Genomic DNA, 22,107 nt, shown 5'->3' on the forward strand with positions numbered 1-22,107 from the left:
ACCAGGGATGGAGCAGTCCAGGGTGCTTATTGGGGGATACGAACCCATGCGTACAAAGGATTGCTTAAACCTCACCAAAAAGAACCTCCGAATCATAGTGGGAATATTCACTGGTCATTGTCGGCTGAACTATCACCTAGGGAAGCTAGGGATATCTACGGACACTGCTTGCAGGTTTTGTGAGCAGGAGGACGAAACCTCTATACACGTCCTAGGACAGTGTCCGGCACTTGTGCAAAGTCGGTCGATACATCTGGGAGAACACTTAATACCAGATGCAAAGCTGAAAGATCTGGAAGTAGGGAACATACTAAAGTTCCTAACGGTTACAGGCCTGCTTGAGATACTATGACCAATAGGTAACCAGTAAAAGGAATACAATAGTTCTTCAAGGACGCGGTGCGACTTTCCCTTAACAGAATAATAATAATAAGATGTGGCCATGAACCCCAGGCGAACCCCTGTTTTAGCTAGCCTTGTCTCGGCGAAAAGTGGCTCCACCGAGATCGACTCATTTTCCCCGGTAAAACTAAGGCCATGGTAGCTAACTATGAAGGAATTAAAATCCTAAAATATAAAAGGAAACAACAGCACTTCGATCATGATGATCCAATCCTGAGCGGAGGGGAACCTTAGTCTAGACTCAGATTCTCCACTTATTTAAGTGGGAACCAATCCTATTGGGATCCAGTCCTAAAATAACGTGCCGAAGCATTCCGTCTGTCAACCCTTCTGTCCCTCGCCTCCAATCGGCGCCGCCTGCTGACGTAAAGTCTTTCCTACATCTGTCCTACCTTTCCTACATCTGTCTTCAGACAGCAAACAGCCTCCGGGCAAAAGCCTTCGGGCAAACCGCATCCGGGCAAATCGCTTTCGGACAAACCGCCTCCGGACAAAACACATTCCCCGGGGTTGTGCCAATGTTGAAGGGAAAGGATCCTCCGGGGCATCTACGGCTAAGGGCAAACTAAACCAACCCTTCGACTCAAATGGCTACAAAGAAGGCTCTGTCAGCAACGGTCAAATCTTCACTTGCAGCCAAGGCTATCTTAGCCGATGGATGGGTCTTGTGTTACGACCCCAATTCATCTGGTTAGGATACAGGGCAGTGCGAGCAGCTTAAGAGGAAACTCTTACTAACTGTAAGGACTGCATCCTCGCCAGGGGTTACACTACGCTTTGAGTCGGTAGATGTATATCGTAAAATGATAAATTTTGACAACCAAAGCCCGAACGGGTAACTCAGACAACACTGCTCTTCCTTGAACGATGTGTACGAGGATGTGCAACTGACCCTGAAGAGGTTTTTCGACCTACCATCGTTTAAAAGGGGCTTTCTCTGGCTTCCAGAAAAGGAGTCTAGAATAACCTCCACCCGGATGCTATTAGGCAGAAAAGCAGAGCCGATAGGCCAGGAATTTTCCTCACTATGAGTCCACCCGGCGAAGTAATGCTTTGCGGCAGTTCCACGGGGAAGGAAGAAGGAGAAAGTGAGGGTGGTTTTAGTTGGTGAGAATCCCACACGCTGCTTCAATCGATTTTGATAAGGTTTTGTTTCACACAGAAACTTAAAAAGGCGAATCAAATCCCGCTCAAGTCACGAACCCGCGGCCACTACAATCCTCCCTTATAAAAATGGTTTCCGATATATTGTCTGATGTTCATCGACGAGAGAAGGAGCTCTTGAAAAAAGGATTTTTTTGGTTTGCGCTTTTCAGGCACTTCACACACCTTCAAACTGATGCTTTCCTATCATCTTAGTTTGACTATCTCATTCCTGAACTTAGGATTCCATCTACGTAGAAAACGCTTTATCAGAATGAGAAATAGTTTTGGTTTGCTCCAACGTTTTTCAGAATACCTTTAATTCTCTAGTTCCTTTTTAATAGGTGCTTGAAAATTCTTCTATAGTTTGATAGAAGTTTAATGTGGAAACAGGATTTCGGTGCTATAGAACTCTTCAAGATAGATCGCCTCAATATAAATAGAAGGATGTTTCTTTCAGTGAAAAACTAGGTAGTATTAAACGACATTAAAATGTGATATAGAAGAAAACTTAAGGAACTTAATCCCACTAGAAAAGTGCTCGCGGGTTTGGAACTCTATCCTTCAACTTGGCATAGTTGACTCCCTTTCTCACCCATAAAAATACATATATATGGTCGTAAAATGATGAAAGGAAAAACTAGTTTTCTGAAAAAGGACGTTTTCGGAAGATTAGAACATTCAGCAGAATAAACCATCACGGAACCATAAAAGCTTCAGTAAAACTTTGTCCTTAATGCTAAACTATCAATTCCTCTCCATTAACTATAAAATCGCTTGTCCCCACCTCCCGCTCCTGAATCCCGGCCAAGGGACGGTTACCATTACTGGCATCCAAGTTTCAGTACCTCTTCGTCTTTAACAGCGAAGGGAATAGTACTGAGGAATAAAGTGGACGATTTGATATCTGATTAAATCCTTTATTATATCAGCACTTTGTCCACAAAAGTCCCCCGAAGAATTATCACGCAAATGTGATTTTGGGCGCTTTATTACCACAATCATCTCCACTGCTGGCACTCTTCACATTCGCATTCGAAAGGAGGAAAAAATCCCTAATTTCCAAACAACCCACCCAGGAGGCGAAGTGATTTGGTTAAGCAGGAGAGTGATCTGATTCCTTTGGCAATACGCTCTGTGTATACAGTTTTCTCCATGCGTTCTTTATTTATTATATTAAACGGAGAAAATGGGGGAAATGTTCGTTTCTTCGCAGCACCAACTCAGATGTCGACGATTCTTTTTCGCCCAGTTTACACCCTCTCCGGGAAACATATCGACTTTTGTATTGTGCATGAAATGAAAATAACGTTTCTCGGTTAAAGTTTTCACAAAGCTCTAAATAATTCATTACAATTGCCACTTTGGTTCCGGGGCTGAAATTAGAGAAAAATGGGAGAAAATGGACGAGCGGAGTGTGTAGTTGCTAGACAGCCCAGCGTTCAGGAATTCACCGCTGGAAGATGGGTTCGGTGCCTTGAATCCTGAATGGCAACACACTCAGGCTCCATAGCTACAGGATGAATTTTGCAGCAATCCTGGGCCTGGATAAAGTCGAGCGTGTGTAAAGTTTGTGGAAAAGTTTCCATTCCCAGCTCTCGACAAATTCTTTGCTAAGCGAGAGTATCTACTTAGGCCGCTATGGTACTTGGTAGGAGGAGACTTGGAGTTTAAAATATTGAATTTTTTTCCAAACACTCAACTTTAGAGGGAACTTGATGCTCCTTGTGGGCATATCTGGGTCGATTCTCGAATTTTATCCGTCAGCGAGCCAGCCAGCTGAACAGCCCGTCAACGAGTGGGACAATCAGACTGGCGGGCGAAACCCTATTCCAATGCTGAGAGTTGGATATTGTTTTTTGCAGAAACGTTTGTTGATTCCATTGTTTTTCCACCCTCGTCCTTTCGGGGAACTTTAAGAGAAAAGGTCTCCAGCGTAAATTTAATAAGAATGAATAAGTTTTACCAACAATAATCTTATTGAGAAAAATCAGCAAAAATAAAAGATTGTAAATGGGATTGTTTGGGAGATGAAAAAATATAGAAGGTAACGAGTACTTACCCAGAAGTTCCCATTCACCATTTAATACATAACTACTAATATCACCTCCAGCTTCATCCTGTAACTGCAAGTCCAACTGAAAATAGATGAAAACCAAATGTTACGTATATATATATATCTCCATATTCTTCGTATATTTAATTTATCCCAACAGCCTCATCCCTGCTTCATTTGTAAAATAAATTTTCCACAAAATCTGCCTTTTTCATGTATAAAACTTTAGATCGTTAGGAAATGCAAATGGCAACACTGCTCTACACAGTAGCTGTCACATTTATTACATGACATTCGATTTACGTGAAAAGGAGTACTTTTTTGACTTCCTGGAATATGGGAGGTTTTTGCCGAGCAAACATTTTCGAAAAGTTTTACTTCATTATTTTATTTTGGGGAGAATAACTGTGAAAAGTTATCGTTTAAAGCTAAAAGTTTGCGATAGACATACTCCTACGATTTTTGAACTTACAAATAATGACGTAAGCAGCTCTACTTTTTGGAAATTGTCGTAAATATAACGTTAATGGGGTGTTCCAGTTCATTCCTTTGTGGAGTATAGGAAACCTACTCAGTCTCTATTTTATGTTATTTTTTGTTTCCTGTCTGAAATTCAATGAGTCTGTGCTGGAGTTTCATCATCATTCCACTCAATGCTGTGCAAGTGATAAGCTTCTAGCAGTCATGATAAATCAGGATTTAAACTGACAGCAACAGATCGAAAGGCTGACGCTCAACCAAATCAACCATTGCATCGCTCATAAATGAGAACATCAGCGAACAACCTAAATCCAGAATCCACAGCTCGGTTGCCCTCTGATTGTCAAAGACCATGAGCGCATCTCGCAGTAATGGTACCGTGACATGCTCGAATTACATCCGAAATGAGAACACCCGCCACTGATATGGGGATGCAGTCATTGGGGAACAATTGGGAGAGGGGCGCTTTCTATGGTATAGTCATGTAATTCGCACGAAAGACAACCTAGCAGCGGTAGCAATAATGGGTTATTAAATTGCGGTTAGATGATGATTTGAGAGCCTCCCAACTTCACCCGGACCGAGCCTGTGACCAAAATGATGCATTCGATTAAGACAAGTCGGTTCCGTTACAGAACGGGACTAAGGCTATCGAAGAAGAGGAATGAGGACGGACGGACCAAAAGCAGAGACTCTCGTTAAAGTCTCTCTTCACCGTCCGTAACACGTCTTTGAGCGCCTACTCGAACCTCACGAGCACCAGTTTACACGCAGTGAATGATCCTCTGAACTCTTGTGACTTCTGACCAGAGGAGAAGACGTGACTTCGGATCGACTCTCTCTTTCTCTCTCCAAGGATGGCGAAGGATCGGACGTATTCTTCGAGTTTCGACTCCCCCAGAAGAACTCAGTCTTGCTTTGTACTGCTTATTTGCTTAATAAACTGAGACTTCATTTTGCGACATAGCAATGGAGACTACATAAAACAGAAATGCCCTTCAGCTCCCCCTACGATTTCCCAAGACACACGCACTCATCATCTACTCCTCTGCGCCAAGTGTCCTTGGGGCGACTCAGTCATCCACCATCTTGGGATAATGTATTCCCCTGTATGGCGTACCCAGCAATGCAATTGCCGCCTCTTCTTAAAGTGTTGCCTATCCGCTGCCACTTCCGTTTTCCGATCACAGTGCGTTCGAGTGGCAGCCCTGTGCGCCGATCGAGTTTTTGGTTTAAGATAACGTAAGACCAGCGGACTCCGATGATATGGCGCTCACAGGTATTGACGATAACTTGGAACTTTGGATTAAAAGTGGAGTTCACTCTTCATGTGTTACTCCCTTATGAACAGAAAGAAGACTAGAATATTACAGTCTCAACTTGATCTTATGATAATATCGGTGACATGATGCAACCCTGGAAGACTCTGCTTTGGACCTCAAAATCCTCCGAGATTTTGCCTCACTGCAGCACATGATATTTTGCGTCATTATATGTCGCTTTGGTAATAGCTATTATTTCCTTCGGAATGTGGTTCCTATGTAGAGCAGCTTACGCTATCGTAAGCTTTCTTGAAGTCAATGAAGAGCAGATGCAGCGAAGATCTAAACTCGGCCCATTGTTTCAAAATGATCCGCAGGGTGTTGATGTGGTCAATCCAGAAGGATCGGAAGCGGAAACTAGTCTAGTCTCTGCGGATCAAGCTTTCAAGAGGTTCTTTGACGCGTTCAAGAATTATTTTAGCTATTATCTTCCAATTGTCACGCTCAAGACGGTTTCCCTTCTTTGGGTTCTTAACGAACATCTAATTCTTCCACTCTATGGGAAAGGTATTGGATTCCCAAGATTTCCGTACGAGTGGAAGCAGCAGGTCTGCAGTAACTGGAGGTACAATGATAAGTAACTCTACGGGGGGACCGTGAAGTCCTACGGTTTTATTCTGATTGAGTTCATTGAGATCCATATCTGCATGTAACGGTGACTAGTCATTTCATTAACAAGAGCACTAACTTCACCGGATAAGAATCGTGGTGAAGTGTTCTTCCCACCTCTTCAGTTGCTCATCATAGTGGATGAGTAATCGACCGATAACGTCCTTCACAGCACCATCGAACGATTCTTCTCTTGTTCTTTTGTGATGGGGTATATATTCCTGGGATCATTGCGATTTATGGCATCTTCCGCTTCCCTGACCAGCGCAATAATAAATTCACTATTCTCACGGCATACACTACCCTCAATTTCTGGGGATTTTTCTCGGTATCGGAATTCGAGCGCATTACGCCGTCATCACTCGCCGAGGTCAGTAGAGCCTTCAAGCTCTTCCGCTCATCGAACCGCTTCCACGATTCCGCAAGCAGCCAGATCTTATGAGACTCTTTCGGGACGTGTCCGAGAAAAGAGCATGTTTTATGCTAGCCCAATGCTTATTGATATTCTCAGGCGTATTACTCAGTGTACCTGTCGTACGATCAACAAGTTAGCTCTCCACTGTCGAGCGACAGCCGTGTCATACAAGCGGTCGATGTTGAACTTAGAGAGTTGCAGCTCCCTAACCTTGTGAGAAGTGGAGGACGCAACATGCAAACGAACAAAAGCGACCATCAGATGCTGATCCATTTCGAGGTCGATGTGTTTTTCACACTCAAGAAACAACTCCTAAATCTACTGCTGGTCGCTAAGTGGTTGATCTGAGTACTCGTACGGCGTCAGGCAGTTGAAACTAAACCGACCTTATGGCAGATTCACGCTCAAACAATGTGCCACCAATGACAAGGCGGCGGAAGTTGCAGAAATCCACGAACCTCCTACCATTACCGCTACGGTCGCCAAGGCCATATTTGCCCATCACACGCCCGAGCAAGCAAGATCTCACTCCGTCATCTTTAGGAAGACTCTCCTGAACTGCGTTTAATAGCTCGTAGAAAGCATCCTTCATGACTATGTGTCTATTTGGTGTTTGGTTTCGGGCTCCGTCTAGCAATAAAACGATTGAAACCTGCTAAAAACCGTCCGGTCTATAGATTGGTCGCTAAATCTAGGTGTACTGCCTTCATAACATGAAGCCGCAGACACACCTCTTTAACTTATATGTGGATCATTTTTTCGACATCCTTCTCCTAAAGGGCTTGCACAGTCCACGCCGTGAGTAGCAGGCAAATTACCCATTAGCAGTTGATTCATCTTGCTATGGTACTTCCCACAGGTGAGACGCCTGTATGGCTCATCCAGTATAGCGTTCTGGTTGTTGAGGATCCAATAGGCATCTTCAAATATTTCTAGACCGTGGAGTCTGTGTTCCGTAGCTTTCCTCCAGCTCTAAGCAGACCATTCTGCTCAAACAACGTATGTAGGTTTCTTTACTTTTTTGCGATCGGATGGTTCTTTCTCAAAGCCTCAATATTCTTATCAAAGTCTGCTTCCCCAAGTACTCTGAGTCGATTCGGCTCATATTCAGCCACGTTTATTGGTATCTTCAGCCGAATAGATAAACCTGTCAGAAGTGATGTATGCCTTGGCCCTTATCATCTTTGAAAGCGTCGACTATCGTTTTAGTATACTGCCCTCCTGGTCAATGCCAGTGAAAGCTACTTAACAAAGTGTCGTCTTTCCAGAGATCAAGGCGGGCTCTGCCACCATAGTTGATGTTTCAATAATTCAATGGGTGTGATACTTGACAAAATGTGGTTGGCAGGATTCTTTACTGCGGTTTCGAATTTTGTCAGCCGTATTTGCGACATAGCCCCACCCAGCCGTAGAAGCTCCACACTAACGCGATCGTGGAGTCGGACCAGCAGTATATATTGAACTTTTTAGTTGCATCGTCAACGATATATGAGCCATGTATGAGCTCTGCTAGCAATAAGGTTTTCAACTCAAGCCTCAGCAAAGGCACCAAAGGCACCTTAGTTTTCAATGGTTTGACTCTGGTCTTGGCACAGCAGCAGTGATATATTCGTTCTAACACTTCAGTCGAAGACATCAAATAGTTTGTAATGATGTCCTTGGAAGAATGAATTCATGGGGAAATGTCGGATTTGTAATACAACCTCGGAATGTTTCCAATGTGTCGGAATTTTATCCGAGGGAATTTCATTCTTACCAATACTACACTGGTAAATTCTTTCCAACATAATTTTTGCTGCAACCGTCATCTGTGTTAGCCGTTGAAAGGGGTCGTAACTCCCGGCAATATTCGATAGTCATCCCTTTGCCAGCTTTTTTATTGGATCATGTTTAATCATTTTCAGGGGGAAACCGTCCTTCGTAGGGATTTATGTCAAATCCGGCCGGTAATCGTAGATTCCTGTGCGAACTCGTGCAACCCCATTTGGGCATTCCCTTCGGATCCTAACATCTCTGTCATTTATTTGATGAGAATTTTCGCCTCTCGCCTTGTTTGCCAATTATCGACATAAAAAACTGTTCCTAGCCTGTCCGCCCCAAGAGGGATCCTCGGTTCATCATTCTCGGCTGGCTGCAATAAAGTCTTTACGAATTGGAACATAGAAGGAGTTTCTCCAGAAGAAACAGTCGTGGGCTAGTTCTCCTGAACTGGCATATCCCCAATTGGCCTGTACAGTATATATTCAAAATCCTGGTGGTAGGCTTGTATCCTTATTATCCGAAACATCTTTCCAAGAAGGGAACCAGTTGTTCCCGAAATAACGCTGTTTGCTTAATAAAATAATCACTACTAGCGACGGAGACGGCGTTAGGCTTAAATTTCCTTAAATCTGTTAGCTAGAAACACCGCGAAGCACACATTGATAACCACGAGGACCTGGAGATGAAGCATCGACAAATGATCTTCACAACCACCTGAAGAACGTTATCATTGAGATGGCCACAAACATACTTGGCCCCAGCTGAAAAAGGAGTCGGAACGGCTGGTTTGACGATGAATGAAAGCTAGCAAAGGAACGGAAGAATGCTGCATACCGAGTAGTGTTGTATACTCAAAGAACGCGGGCACGCTCAGGGACTTATCACGAACTTCGTCGACCGGAGAACCGATTTAACAGACGGAAAAAAGAAGCCTGGGAGAACCAACAGGTCTGTGATCTCGAAGAGTTCAGGGAGCAACCGCACCAGTGGCGCAAGTTTTACCAACAAGTCAGCAGGGTGAATCCTTATACACCTCGATGTTCATCCTGCCGCGACAAAGAGGACAATCTGATTTCCGACAAAATGGGTATATTGGAGCGATGGGTTGAGCACTTTGATGAACTACGGAACAACCAGAACATCGGCGAGTTGGAGGTCCCGCCAACCGAAGACGACGGACAAATATTGCCACCAGCAAATACAGAAGAAACAATCCGCGCAATTCATCGGCTTAAAAATCATAAGTTGCAAGGAGCCGATGGAATTACAGCCGAATAGGTTAAATGTCGAGGCGACCAATTACACCAAGTGGTTTATCAACTTATGCTCAAGGTATGGGACGGCGAATCAATGCCTGACCACTAGCACAGAAGCATCATCTGCCCCATACATAGAAAGGGAAATATCACACAGTGCTGAAATTATAGAGGCATCACGATGCTGAGTACCATCTATAAAATATTCTGCGCTATTTTGCTAGGCCCATATGCTCAGAACATCATTGGCCCATACCAAAGGGGCTTCACTCCAGGCAAATCAGCAACAGATCAGATTTTCTCTTTACGGCAAGCGAAGGAAAAACTGTCGAAATATGGACATCAGTTATACCGTCTTTTCATCGACTTCAAGGTCGCATAGCCAGGGCAAAGCTGTAAACGGCCATGAGAGAATTCGGTATCCCGACGAAATTGATAAGACTGACTAGGCTGACCTTGACCAATGTGCGAGGCCAGATAAAAGCAGCAGGATCACTCTCAAGACCATTCGACATCAACAACGGTCTACAACGAGGGGATGCCCTATCATGCGTCCTCTCTAACCTGGCCCTGGAAAAAGTGATGTCTGATGCTGAGGTAAATGCGAAGAGTACGATTCTCTTTAAGTCCACCCAACTACTGGCCTATGCTGGCGATATCGACATCATGGGTAGAACCACCCGAGATGTACAAACTGTCTTCATCCAGATCGAGCAGGCGGCAATTAGCGCGAGATCTTGGGCTCGCATCAATGAAGGCAAGACAAAGTATACGGTAGCAACATTTTTCTCGGATTTAGCAGATTTGGACTCAAATGCTATAAAAGGGAAACGGACATCCACAGAGAAAGAAAACGTATTGGGACCAGGTGCATTATTGGGGACGGGTCGTCTACATTCAGTCAAAAGATAGTAGGCTTTGGGATCAGTGCAGTCGATGCACATTGTAACATCGCTGTGCTGCAAACAGCAGCATGGACCTTCGTCACCGACGAATTAGCGGTTGCCACTCCGGGATGATTTTCTGAGAACGTCAGCTACCGTAAGCTGGAGAAGAAGCAGAAGTCCGCTAAAGTCCTGCTCAAGTGCTAGTATTGGAAGGCCATCCATATCCTGATTAAGATTATAATATAATCATTTTGACTGACCGACATGCGGCTATTAAGGCTTTGTAGACAGTGAATACTGCATAGCGCGCTAAACAGTCTGGATTTGGCCCTTCTGTAACAAGACCCGATAGGGAGGGCTTTCAGGCCAGACGCAAGTAGGTGCGTACAGAAATACGTGGTTTGCATGGGGCACTAGCCCCGCCAAAGTCGACATACCCTACATATATTCGTATTGCCAGTTACGAAGATGAGTGGGAAGCATTCAGGCACTTTCTTGGCGAATTCCTAACTCTAGTTAGGCCCACACTCTAGCTAGTCAATCTTTCGGGAACCTGCAAAGTAAAGGCTACGACTACCCTTCGTAGAAGCGACGGGTTGGCTCTGAAGGTTTGAGCTGGAATTTGGTTCTCTGCTCTTCTTTCAGCAGTTATGGTCTTAAGAGTTTTTGACATCAAAACGGCGTCGCTCAGCACTAATTGTATTCCTCGGGGCAGCCTCATCATAATAAAAGCACTAACTATCATTGTACCCATAATTCAGGGAAATAATTCTGGTTTGCTCTGGTATAGTCGATAAGCTGGTTATAGGCTGCTAGTTTCAAATTGGATAAACGAAGTTCCATAACTGCGTTGCTCTTAACTACATTCATCGCATTTATATCAGCTTCACGATTTTAATATCTCGATTTGTAAGTGCACAATGACCCTTCATAACATATTCAATTCAAGAATAGTTTCAATAAAAGGTGCACCTGCCAGGATTCGAGCATTTACAATTGTGCGTCCAATGTGGGTTTTCCCCCAAATGAGCCCACATTGGGCGCTCAATTGCATAACTTCAAACACCACATTAGACATTGTACCAGGTTGGGTTGCATGTAAATTTTCTATTGCCCCATCAACAAAGGATGTTCAAACACCAAACTATCATCCAAATATTTTACAAATAGAAGCTGTATGTGTGCTGGTCACGTCCTGTAATTCACTTACCTGAAATCCATCATATGTCCAACTGCCGAATTTCATTTCGCATCGTTGGTCATCGAATGGAAACCATGTTATATCGATTTTACATGTTGACTTAAATATTCCAGGTGGTACATATAGGCAGGAACCGTTATTACGTACAACTACATTTGTCGGATAGGTACCGTCGAAACCTTCGTCAGCACTATTATACATTAATACATCCGGTTTCCATATACGATGCGGTGGTATTCGTAGATCCTTGACGCCACCATACTCCGAAGTATTCCATCGTAGATTCATATCGTTCCATTCCTGTAAAGTGCAAACGCCATTTTAGCACACGTTCAGCTCGGGCAAGTACATAAACATGGGGGTAGGTTAGGGGGAGGCGTATGGGAAGGGAAAATGTTGTTTTCAAAGGTGCGAAATTAATTATTAGTGAGTGCGAGCATGGACTGAAAAGTTAAACCATTTTTTGACTAGTTTATAAGTTTACTTCGTCATCGACATGTGTGCGGTTGTTGGGGAGGGCGGAAAGGGTAATCGAGCGGCGGATTGAGGGAGTTAATATTTCATAAGGACGAAAGTACTCACCAATTTCAGCCAAACATTTGTTACGAGAAGTTGGTTTTTTTCATCCTGGAATGAGAAAAAATATGGGGTTTGTGATTGTTTTGTTTTTTATACCGGGGATGAATGAACTCTACTTTTTTTAATAAAAAAGAAAATATTGCCTATTACTTGAATTGTCCGAGAATTCGTTAGGTTTGAAATTTTAACATTTTATTTGGAGCTTAAAGGCAGTCACCCCGAACGCCAGTTCACTTTAAAAAACTGCAACTTATTATTGACTTGAAACAACCAACGACGAACATAACTCCCTCCTGCAGGCAAACAATCTTACTTCTGCCCAAGATACCGCAGTCGATAAGCAAACCGTTAGCTTTAAGCGCCCCATCTTTATCACTATTCACCCGAGCTTTCCCTAACAATATACATACTCCGTGCCGAGCAGTAGCCTTCCACACCAAAACCCCAACGTAATTTACTATTCCTAAATAACTCTGGGGGAGAGAGCCTCTTATCCTCCATTCAAATTTATTTTGCCTTTAATCTTCAACGCCTTCCTTTCGCGTCACCCTGTCCGAGGAGCGGGACGCTGCGTTTTATGTTTAATAGGAATTGAGGGAATCCCCGAGAAACATTATTACTAGCAAAAAGCTCATTAATATCAGCGGGATTTCCGGAACAGGAATGGTGCGGATCTAGTCAGGAATTCAGGGATTAGTGGACTCGCAGCGGCATGATAATATGATATGAGCATTAAGTAGAGATTGATGGTCTCCCTATTAAATTCTTATTCACAAACATACATATGAATGGAGTTGTTATTTTTCGCAAGGAAGTGACGAATTCTAAGGGTAAAGTGATAGGACGATTGCGGAAACATTTCCGAGACTATGGCTAAATATTGTCCAGAGGAAAAGGGCGGGGTATGAAAAGACGCTAGAATGGCACATGGGAATACATCCTTGTATATTGTGTAAGCTGTAGTGGAGGCGGCGTGGAGAAAGTAATATCTCGTGTTTATATTGCGCGTAAAAATCCATTGAGTGTTGCTACGGAAAAAAATGGGATTAAGCAAGAGAAACGACTGTGATGACAGCAGCGTCTGCGGCAACGATTACCATTAAAGAACTAGGGCAAAATAAAATCTATATTCTTCTGCAGATACATATATGGAATGAGAATTATTTAATGCTTTTGGGATTAGAATGTCTGGGAATCATATTTAATTGTCTAGTGTGATCCTGTTTTGTTACAAATCATTCTGCCTGTGTTTGGCTTTTTCTATAATCTGTTTGTCGGAAGTATACCTGCGTTTGTGAGGAAAGGGGTTTGGGGCCTCGGGCCCATGAAAGTTTGCTTTTCTGTAGGTCCATGCGGAATAATGTATACACGGCTACCAATGTCCCTTAAATAGGGTGCATCGTTCTCAGAAAAATGTGCTTCAACTCTCTCCAGGTCTTCCCGAGAAGCCTAGAATACTCCCCTACTGTTCAGCTTCATCTCTTTCTAGGGTGACCCACTTGCGATCTACTCGTCAGCTACTCCATGAACCAACTGCATATCCGTACATCCCACTTCATAGGATAGCCAACGATAGATTTGTCGCTCTATCCGAAAATTTTACCGGCAACTGACCCGAACGCCAACGCAACTCTCCACTTAAGATTATATCGGGCTAGGGTACCACGATGACGAGTAACAGTGGCGAGCACTTTCAGCGTGCTGTACCCTTATAACACCACAAAAACACCATTGGTGTATAAGAACCTCAAATTCATGTTGAGGTAGGTCTCCGCATTTCCAGATTCCAGATAAAGCAAAGGCGGATCCAGCGCTATTAATGCGTTAGGTAACATCAAGCTCTGTGCCACTGCCAGAAAAAATACCAATGTTAAGATTGACAAATTGATCGACGCTTTCGATGCTCCGCCCTTTGGTGCTAATAGAAAGGGTGCAATGACCCAGGGTGGGAATCTTGGTTTGGCAGCTGCTTATCTTCGGTCTGATTCTGTTCCCCTCTTTTTGAAAATCCAGAGCTATTTTTTCAAAATCCATGACTTGATGAGAGTGCAAACAATGATCAGGAGGAAAAATATTATGGTCAATTGAACCCTTTCACGTCATTCAGCCAATGTAATAAGAAAAAGATCACCGGTAAGGAAGTGTTGATAAGAAAATGAAACCCAGACGGACTTCGCTTTAGACTTCCTTCCTTCAAATTCCTCGGAGATTAAACCTCGGTGCAGCACATGACATCTTGCACCGTCATATGTCTCTCTAGTAATATTTATCAGCCCCTCCGCTGCTTAGGGCATTCCTGATACACTCTTTGTTTACGCTGCCTTCTTCTTTTAAGATTTCGTGGTGATTCTTCTCTCCTGCGACGGCAGGAAACATGCAATAACCTTCTAATTATTGCACTCAAAACGGGTCACTTTTCCTTAATCTTAATGATCATCCTTTCCTTATACTTACTATGAAAGATCGCATTAGATTCCTCAAACTATGCAGCAAACGGAACGTTAAACCTAAAAGCCATGCAATCCATTTTTCATCAGCCCTACCCAACGGCAAACTCCAAAGAAAGAAGATGGAATGGATGGCCATAACACAAAGCGTTAAGTCACTTTACACGAGGCTAGAATATAACACATTCTATCCTGACTCCATCCACTTAAAAATCAGCAAGGACACCCATGGAAGAAAGGGCAACATGATCCACATATGGTAAAGATCAATAGGGCCTACATCTGCTAAAAGCCAGAAAGGGGAGCATACTGGAAAAGGAATTAAAGGCGCTCACTCACGACAACACAAGCGGGTCAGGGTGCAATAGAGAAACCGAAGGAAGAACTCATAGCCAACTATATGATCAACAAATCCAACGAACACTTTACCTAGGAAATGCTTTCACTGCTCAATAGAGGCTTGAACTTCGCCATAATAGACCCCACTTTCCCCAAAGAGGACATCGTAATTGACATCGAAGCATGAATCAAACATACATCACGAGAAGAAAAAGCCGGCACCCGGGAAGAAATTAGGCGACTACTGACCCCCACCAAGCGAATGACCACAAGGAATAGACCAAGAGAAAACCCTTTTCTACTTACCATCAATGGAAACGCAGTGGTCATCATGGACAAAGAAGCATACGAGGACTTAATACGCAAAAAGTTAGAAGAAAGTAAGTTTCACGTCATCAGGAAGGACCTTCTTCCAGACTCCGTTAAAAGAGTGGAAAAGACTCTGGCTGAATGCAAACCCATTATTAAGAAAGCAGCCGAACTGAGAATGCCTAACCAATGTGTGCCTAGAATCAAATGCCTCCTCAAAATATAATACATAAGGAAGGTAACGAAGTCAAAGATTTCAATAACGAATTCACCGACTCAAAATATTGCGAAGTGGCTCTTGGAAGAAGACCTTAAAATAGGAAAATTTGCAGTGGCAAACAGCAGAGAAGTCATTACCAGATTCAACGAGGCCGGGGGGATACAGAGTGATGAAATACTAGCACCCTCTGACGTAAAAGCGCTGTTCCCAAGCGTACCAACGAAGGAAGCCCTACATTTGTTCGAAGAATGGATCACGACACACGGAAACTCATTCGAATGGAGGAAGAAGGCTAAACTATATAATAAACTGGCCTTCACATGCATGAGTGAATCCTATTTCACATTCTGGAATAAATTTTATAAAACAAACTTCGGGGCAGCAAAGGGCGACCCCTCTCACCGCTGCTCTGCGAGGTATTCATGGAGAAATTGGAGAATGAACTCGAGGAGGCTGAGGCACTTCCGAAATTCTGGATCAGATATGTGGACGATGTATTAGCAATCATCAAAAGAAGGAAGAAGCGGAAACAATCTTCGAGAAACTCAAGCGGGCACATTGGAATATCGAGCTCACCAGGAGGTCGAAAAGGAAGGGGAGATACCGTTCCTGGACTTAAAAATAATCCGGTAAAGAGGGGATTTGGAATTTGACATCTACAGGAAACCAACTCAGACACAACGAACTATCACATACGGCACATCACGGCGGCATACAATTTTATAATTCACAGGATGGTCACAACACCGCTCAACGAGGAGAGAAGAAATAAAGAAACAGCCAAGAAAAATGGATACAACAGGAACCTCATCAAAAACCGGGTCGAAAAGAAACTACGCCAGATCTCAAAACAGCAACTTTCAATAGTCCTCCAGGAGGCAAACACATAATCTAGGCAATGGATGACATTAACCAACTCGGAGCGGACACAGAACATCAAAAAGTGGCTACACAAACTCCCATTCCGAGTCACCTCGGCCAGTAGACGATACCTACTTAGGACTCGGTTACAATCAGTCAAGGACAAAAAAGGTTGTACTCGGACTCGGATTCCGAGTCACCTTGGCCAGTAGACGATACTTACTTAGGACTCGGTTACAATCAGTCAAGGACAGAAAAGGTTGTACTGAACAAAGCGCATTTATAAGATTTACGTAGAGCAAACACAATGTCCCAAGGAGGCCGAATCTGCTGAAAATAAGAATAACCCACAAATAAAGCCGGTGGTTGCCAGACATCTAATAGAGCAGGGAGACCATTTGGCGTTGGACAACACCAATATTTGGAAAGAATTGAACGACGGTAGAAAACTAGACTCCTACGAAGCCCTCCACATTTCGAAAAATTTCCCCGAAAAAAGGCCTAACCCAGACATGGGCAACAATTTTTCCACCTTGGCGGAATGCAGCGATTAAGATGAGGCAACAAACAAGCTCATTGGTGACCGAGATGACTTCGATAATATTTCGAGGAGCAGCCCATGCCCTCAGGCTACAGTGACTACCCATTTCATTTTAAGAGATATTATACTGCCGAGAACTGTGGTGAAATGTTCTTCCAATCTTAGTTGCTTATCAACCTGGGCAAGGCGTTGATCTGACCATTGAAAGACTGGTGACCACCTGCAAGCTCTATCACCATTAAAATGATTATTATGTGCGCAAGCTTCTGCCTCCCTAACCAGCACAATAGAAGATTTTCTGCGATACAAAAGCTGAAGCGCATTACATTCAGCTCCATTCGCAATCGAAATAAGAGCCTTCAGCTTCCTAGATTCGTTGATTCGCAGTTGAAACTCCGTTGACCCTATAGCAAACTCGAAAGTATGCCGCCGATGGCGACGCAGCGGAAACTGCATAAATTCAGAAACCTCTTATCATCGTTACTATGGCCTCAAAGAGTATATTTTCCTATCACATATTGAAGCAAGGTGTTATCAGAGCCCACCTTGGCATTTACCTCATCTATCATGATCGTAATGTCGTCCGTCCTGTCGCCTTCTATGGTTCTGAGTGTTGACCGACTATAAAATACAATGAATGGCGTCTTGCGGTAATGGAACCGAAAATGTTGCGTTGGACTAGTGGCGTGATACGTTTTGATCACATTCGAAATGAGGATATCCGCGATGAATATGGGCCCGTGGAAAAATTGCGAGAGAGGCGTCCTCGATGATATGGTCACGTAATTCGCGCTAATGAGAATTCATTTGCCAAGATTAATCGGAAAATTATAATCAATAGCAGGCGATCAAAAGGCCGAACGAAACAACGGTGGCTTGATAGGCTGGATGAGGATTTGAAAGCCTCGCAATTGCGTCCAGATCATACATTTGATAGAACCAAATGGCGGAACCGATTACGAGCCCCGACCCCCGTTTGTGAACGTTGTTGTTTATTGACAACAAAAAAGGGCGCGGTCGAAATTTTATCCCCAAAAAAGTGCAGGAGATAAGGATAAGGATAATAAGGAATTGTAAGTGCATTAAATAGATTTTTGCAAGCGGTTATTTTGTTTACGGCTGGCTCATTACTTTGGACATGGAGAAGGAACTACATAAAAATAGGGTGGTTGTAGAGCAGGGTGATCCATTGAATATGTTGAAGTGATTGAAGAAATTGTGTCGTCTGTCGTCTGTCCTCAGTCGTCTGTCGTCTGCCATCTATCATCTGTCGCCTGTCGTCTGTCGTCTGTCGTCTGTCCTCAGTCGTTTGTCGTCTGTCCTCAGTCGTCTGTCGTCTGTCGTCTGTCGTCTGTCGTCTGTCATCTGTCGTCTATCGTCTGTCCCCGGTCCTCTGTAATCTGTCTTCCGTCCTCTGCCCTCATAAAACTCCCACCAGGGAACCAACCGCTGTAACCGAGCTGAACGCACAGGAAGCAGGAATTCTCTTGAATCATGTGAATTCAAGGACTTTCGCAGCGGCCATCATACCAGTGCACCCCTAGTAAGGTTTTGTGACCTATCGCCACTTCAGATGAGTCCCTGTGCAGAATCAGATGGCCCCAAAGCAGTATTACTCCCGGATCAAACGGCTGTAACCGTTGCAGCAGTTTTTTATTCGAGTTGGATTTCCCCTGTTCGGCGTCCCACGCGCAGTGATTACGGATCAAGGGACACAATTTGAGTCCACCCGTTTCCAAGCCCTAAACAAGTCGGGAAATCGGAAGCTGGACGCTTCAGGTACGAAAGGTTTTGTGTATTTCTTAGTACGTAGCACGTAATATATGCATATATTATGTAAGAATATCCACTTTCGAATGATATTGACATTCATAGTCTTGAATTTGCAAAGAAGCGACAACTTTGTTAGTAATAGTGCGATTTCCACCAAACTTGGTAAGATCATGCTCTATGTTATATCTATCCTATATTGTTGCGAAATTTCGTGGTCCTAGCATGAACTTAAGGGGGGTCTTGCAGCGAATTACTAAAAATTATAGTAATATCCTATTATTAACTTTATTTGTGAAGATATCAGTGTGGAAGGTATTTCGGAGCCCAGGCACCATATAGTGGCAGCCTCTTGATTTTTTTCAGATTTTTCGGTTAGGTAGTTTCTGAGAATGGCCCCCGTAAAGGAATGGTCACTTTCAACCCCCTGCCCTCCCCACCTTTTCAACAATGTCAAAACTAAGACCGTCCTCGAAAAGTACTAACCGAGACCTTTAATTTGATACCCCACATGACTATATTTGATGAAAAAAAAATGTACACCCCCCTTTTGCATGTATGGGGACCTCTCCTTAAATTCGTCATTAAAGGATGTAATTCGTTGTATGCGTGAGCGTTCACAGTTCCTAGCTTTCCACCAATTTGGTGTCAATCGCTGCAACCGTCTCCGAGAAAAATGCGTGTGACGGACAGACAGACAGACAGACAGACAGACAGTAAACCGATTTTAATAAGGTTTTGTGTTTACACAAAACCTTAAAAAGCGAATGAGCTACGAAAGAAGCCACATAACCCCCTATCACCCCGCAGCGAACGGAGTGTTGGAACGCTGGCATCGATTTTTTAAGGCCTCCATAATGTACCACGTGCAGAAGCCAGCGTGGGCGGATGTACTCCCAACGGTCTTACTTGGATTACGGAATAGTTACAAGGATGATCGGGGATCCAATGCGGAGATGTTTTAAGGGATAATGCTCACAGTTCCAAGGGAGTTCATAGCGTTCGAAAATAACCACACTGAGCCGGACGCATTCAATAAGGAACTTTGAGAAACAATGCGTACACTTCAGCACATCGTTGTCAACGTAAGGTTTTTCGAAGCAAGAGTTCACAAACCTGCCTCACGATTTTCTTCGAGTGGACTCGATCTGCATCGCTAGTATAACCATAATTCGGACCTCATAAAATTCTGAGGAGAACATCCTAATAAGTCGAATATAGAATTAAATTCAATTGAAAGGAAATCTACGTTTCTATGGAATGCCTGAAACCTGCATTCCTCGAGGCTATACCATTCGAAGGAAGGAACATCAGCAAGCAAGTCGACAACCGCACCAACTCAGAGTATTCCAAGTGATAGGGCGATTCAATGGACCCCAATCAACACACCTCCAAAACATACCACCCGAACTTATCAACTAGCCGCGGAAGCCGGTAAAAGACAGCGCTGACTTCTCACTCACGGGGGAGTAATGTTGTAGCTCAGCTGAACAAGGCCAGCTGGCTTTGAACTTTACCACGAGAAGGAGCAGCGTCGGCAAAGAGAGGTGTCGAGATGTCACCCCCAACACATAACCTTCTAGTTTAGTTTTAGTATTCTCGGATGGAATAAAGTGGTTTGTACTTAGAAATACCTCCTCGGGTTTCCTTAATAGAGGAAGACATACACCTGACGATATACCCGTTCCTGCGATTCGTTGGAAACCGTTTCAATACCCCCAGAAAAAATATAAGTTTACCTCTTCCATCTTAAAAGTTCCATATTTTCCAAAGGAAAGTCCCCAAAACGTCTCCCGCTTGAAAAATAGCGGAATTGGATCATTTAATTACACCACAAATCCGCAGCTCTTGAACCGGTTTGAACCCGTTCCTTTTTCAATTAACCGAGCGAAAACGGATTCGGCTAACACCTGGAATGAAACGGTCTATTTTTCTCACCCGATTATCTCCTGACAGCTTCACACACCTGATACCAACAAACGAAATATGAAGTCAGTGGCTATATTGAGCATCTAGTTGTTCATAGCGCCAGCAATAGCATAACAACAAGAACCGAAAAATGGAGCATTAACGAATTATGAAAGGAGAGGGAGGGGAGAAACTTTTTGCTGTTAAAAACGGGAAATCTAAAGTAATTTGTTCAAGAAAATACCATTTTGTAGGAATAGAAGTTAATGAGGGCATCTAAATGCACTTTCCAGGTGACAGCCGAGCAGGCCGAGAAAAGGATGCGGCTCCTGTGTTGGTAATAAAGAAAAGAGAACACCACTGACCGTTACGATAAAAAACACATTCAGAGTAATCTGAAATTATCGAGAAAGGTAGAAAAGATGTATGAATAATAAAAAATACAATTGCAAAAGCTAATTGTGGGGTTGTAAAATGTAATGGTTTGATAGCCCCACATTGGGCGCCATTTTTGAATACTTATGACTCGTTTGTAAATCTTCATTGTACCAGTGTATGTTTACGATTCCCCCGCTAAATCTCGCTCAGTTCACATAGAAACAACTCCAGTTTATACATGGGTCACATATTTATCTCAAGTTAGTGGAAATACAAGATATATTGAAAGCGGAAATCTGTAATCGTCAAAAGAAAAACTCATCATCATTTCTCTTCATAAGGTTGACAGAGCGAACCTGGTCATTTTCTCGCTACCTTTCTTCGGTTTCCTTTGGCTGTGGTAATTTGCTCAAAATTAGCCCTGAGCAAACATCATTAGGTTCCAAATCAATTCATAGAACTCCATGGCCGAACACAATTTCCTGTCAGCTGCTAGTGAAGTAGTGCCAAATGAAGCATTCCGAAAAAGCATTTGCACTTATAAATTCAGTAAACAAATTAGATGTGCTCCTTTCCTAATAGCCATCAATAATTCTTCAGTCTTTGCGAAAGTATATGAGCCTTCGATCCCCGTCCTTTGCGGGGGTGGAAACCTTAGTAGCGACCGTTGCGCTCTTAACGGAAAACGAGAGGTTTAGTTATGATTGTGTGAGGCGGTATTTTATGATGCTCTTGATCGTAGCTCTTTCACAGGTGTTGGGTGGTAGAAGGCTCTTCCTGCTGTTCAATTTGTCGATTCTGAGCCCACCGTCTCTGCTCGATAATAAATGGCTCCTCATCAGCATTAGGCTTAATAGTAGAGCTTGGGGTGTTGCAGCGTTGAGTTTTGTAAATTCTCTCGAAAAGATACTTTTAGGGACGAAACAGATACTTTTGAGGCGTCCTTATTCCTTTTATTCCAAAAGGGATTTATAGACTTCCCAAAAAGATCCTTGAAAATCATAAGTGCAGTACAGAACTATGAGGCCGAATGTACTGGGAAATTGGGGTATGATATCTTAATTTCATCCGTGGGTACTCTAGATAAAATGGATATCCAATGGCTGACTATTTCAGCCCAGATGGCAAGCCCGTCTCAAAACACTTAACGTTTCTGACTGATTTTATTTTACCGGTTCGTCGAGGCTCTAGGAAACATTACACTTCTCTCCCACTTCGAACAA

At 43.4% G+C, this 22,107-nt stretch overlaps 1 protein-coding gene across 1 annotated transcript in view; it reads right to left on the minus strand.

Annotated features, from left to right (window-relative positions):
• Window positions 1–22,107, minus strand: part of LOC119652263 (neuronal acetylcholine receptor subunit alpha-7-like) — a 222,585-nt gene that overhangs the window by 38,744 nt on the left and 161,734 nt on the right. The window contains exons 4-6 of the mRNA XM_038056244.1: window positions 12,115–12,159; window positions 11,542–11,832; window positions 3,608–3,683 (exon numbers count right to left, since the gene is read on the minus strand). Coding sequence (XP_037912172.1) covers window positions 3,608–3,683; window positions 11,542–11,832; window positions 12,115–12,159 — 412 coding nt within the window. The remainder of the gene's footprint in view (window positions 1–3,607; window positions 3,684–11,541; window positions 11,833–12,114; window positions 12,160–22,107) is intronic.

Source organism: Hermetia illucens, chromosome 3, assembly GCF_905115235.1.
Source record: "Hermetia illucens chromosome 3, iHerIll2.2.curated.20191125, whole genome shotgun sequence".
Lineage (NCBI taxonomy): Eukaryota > Metazoa > Arthropoda > Insecta > Diptera > Stratiomyidae > Hermetia > Hermetia illucens.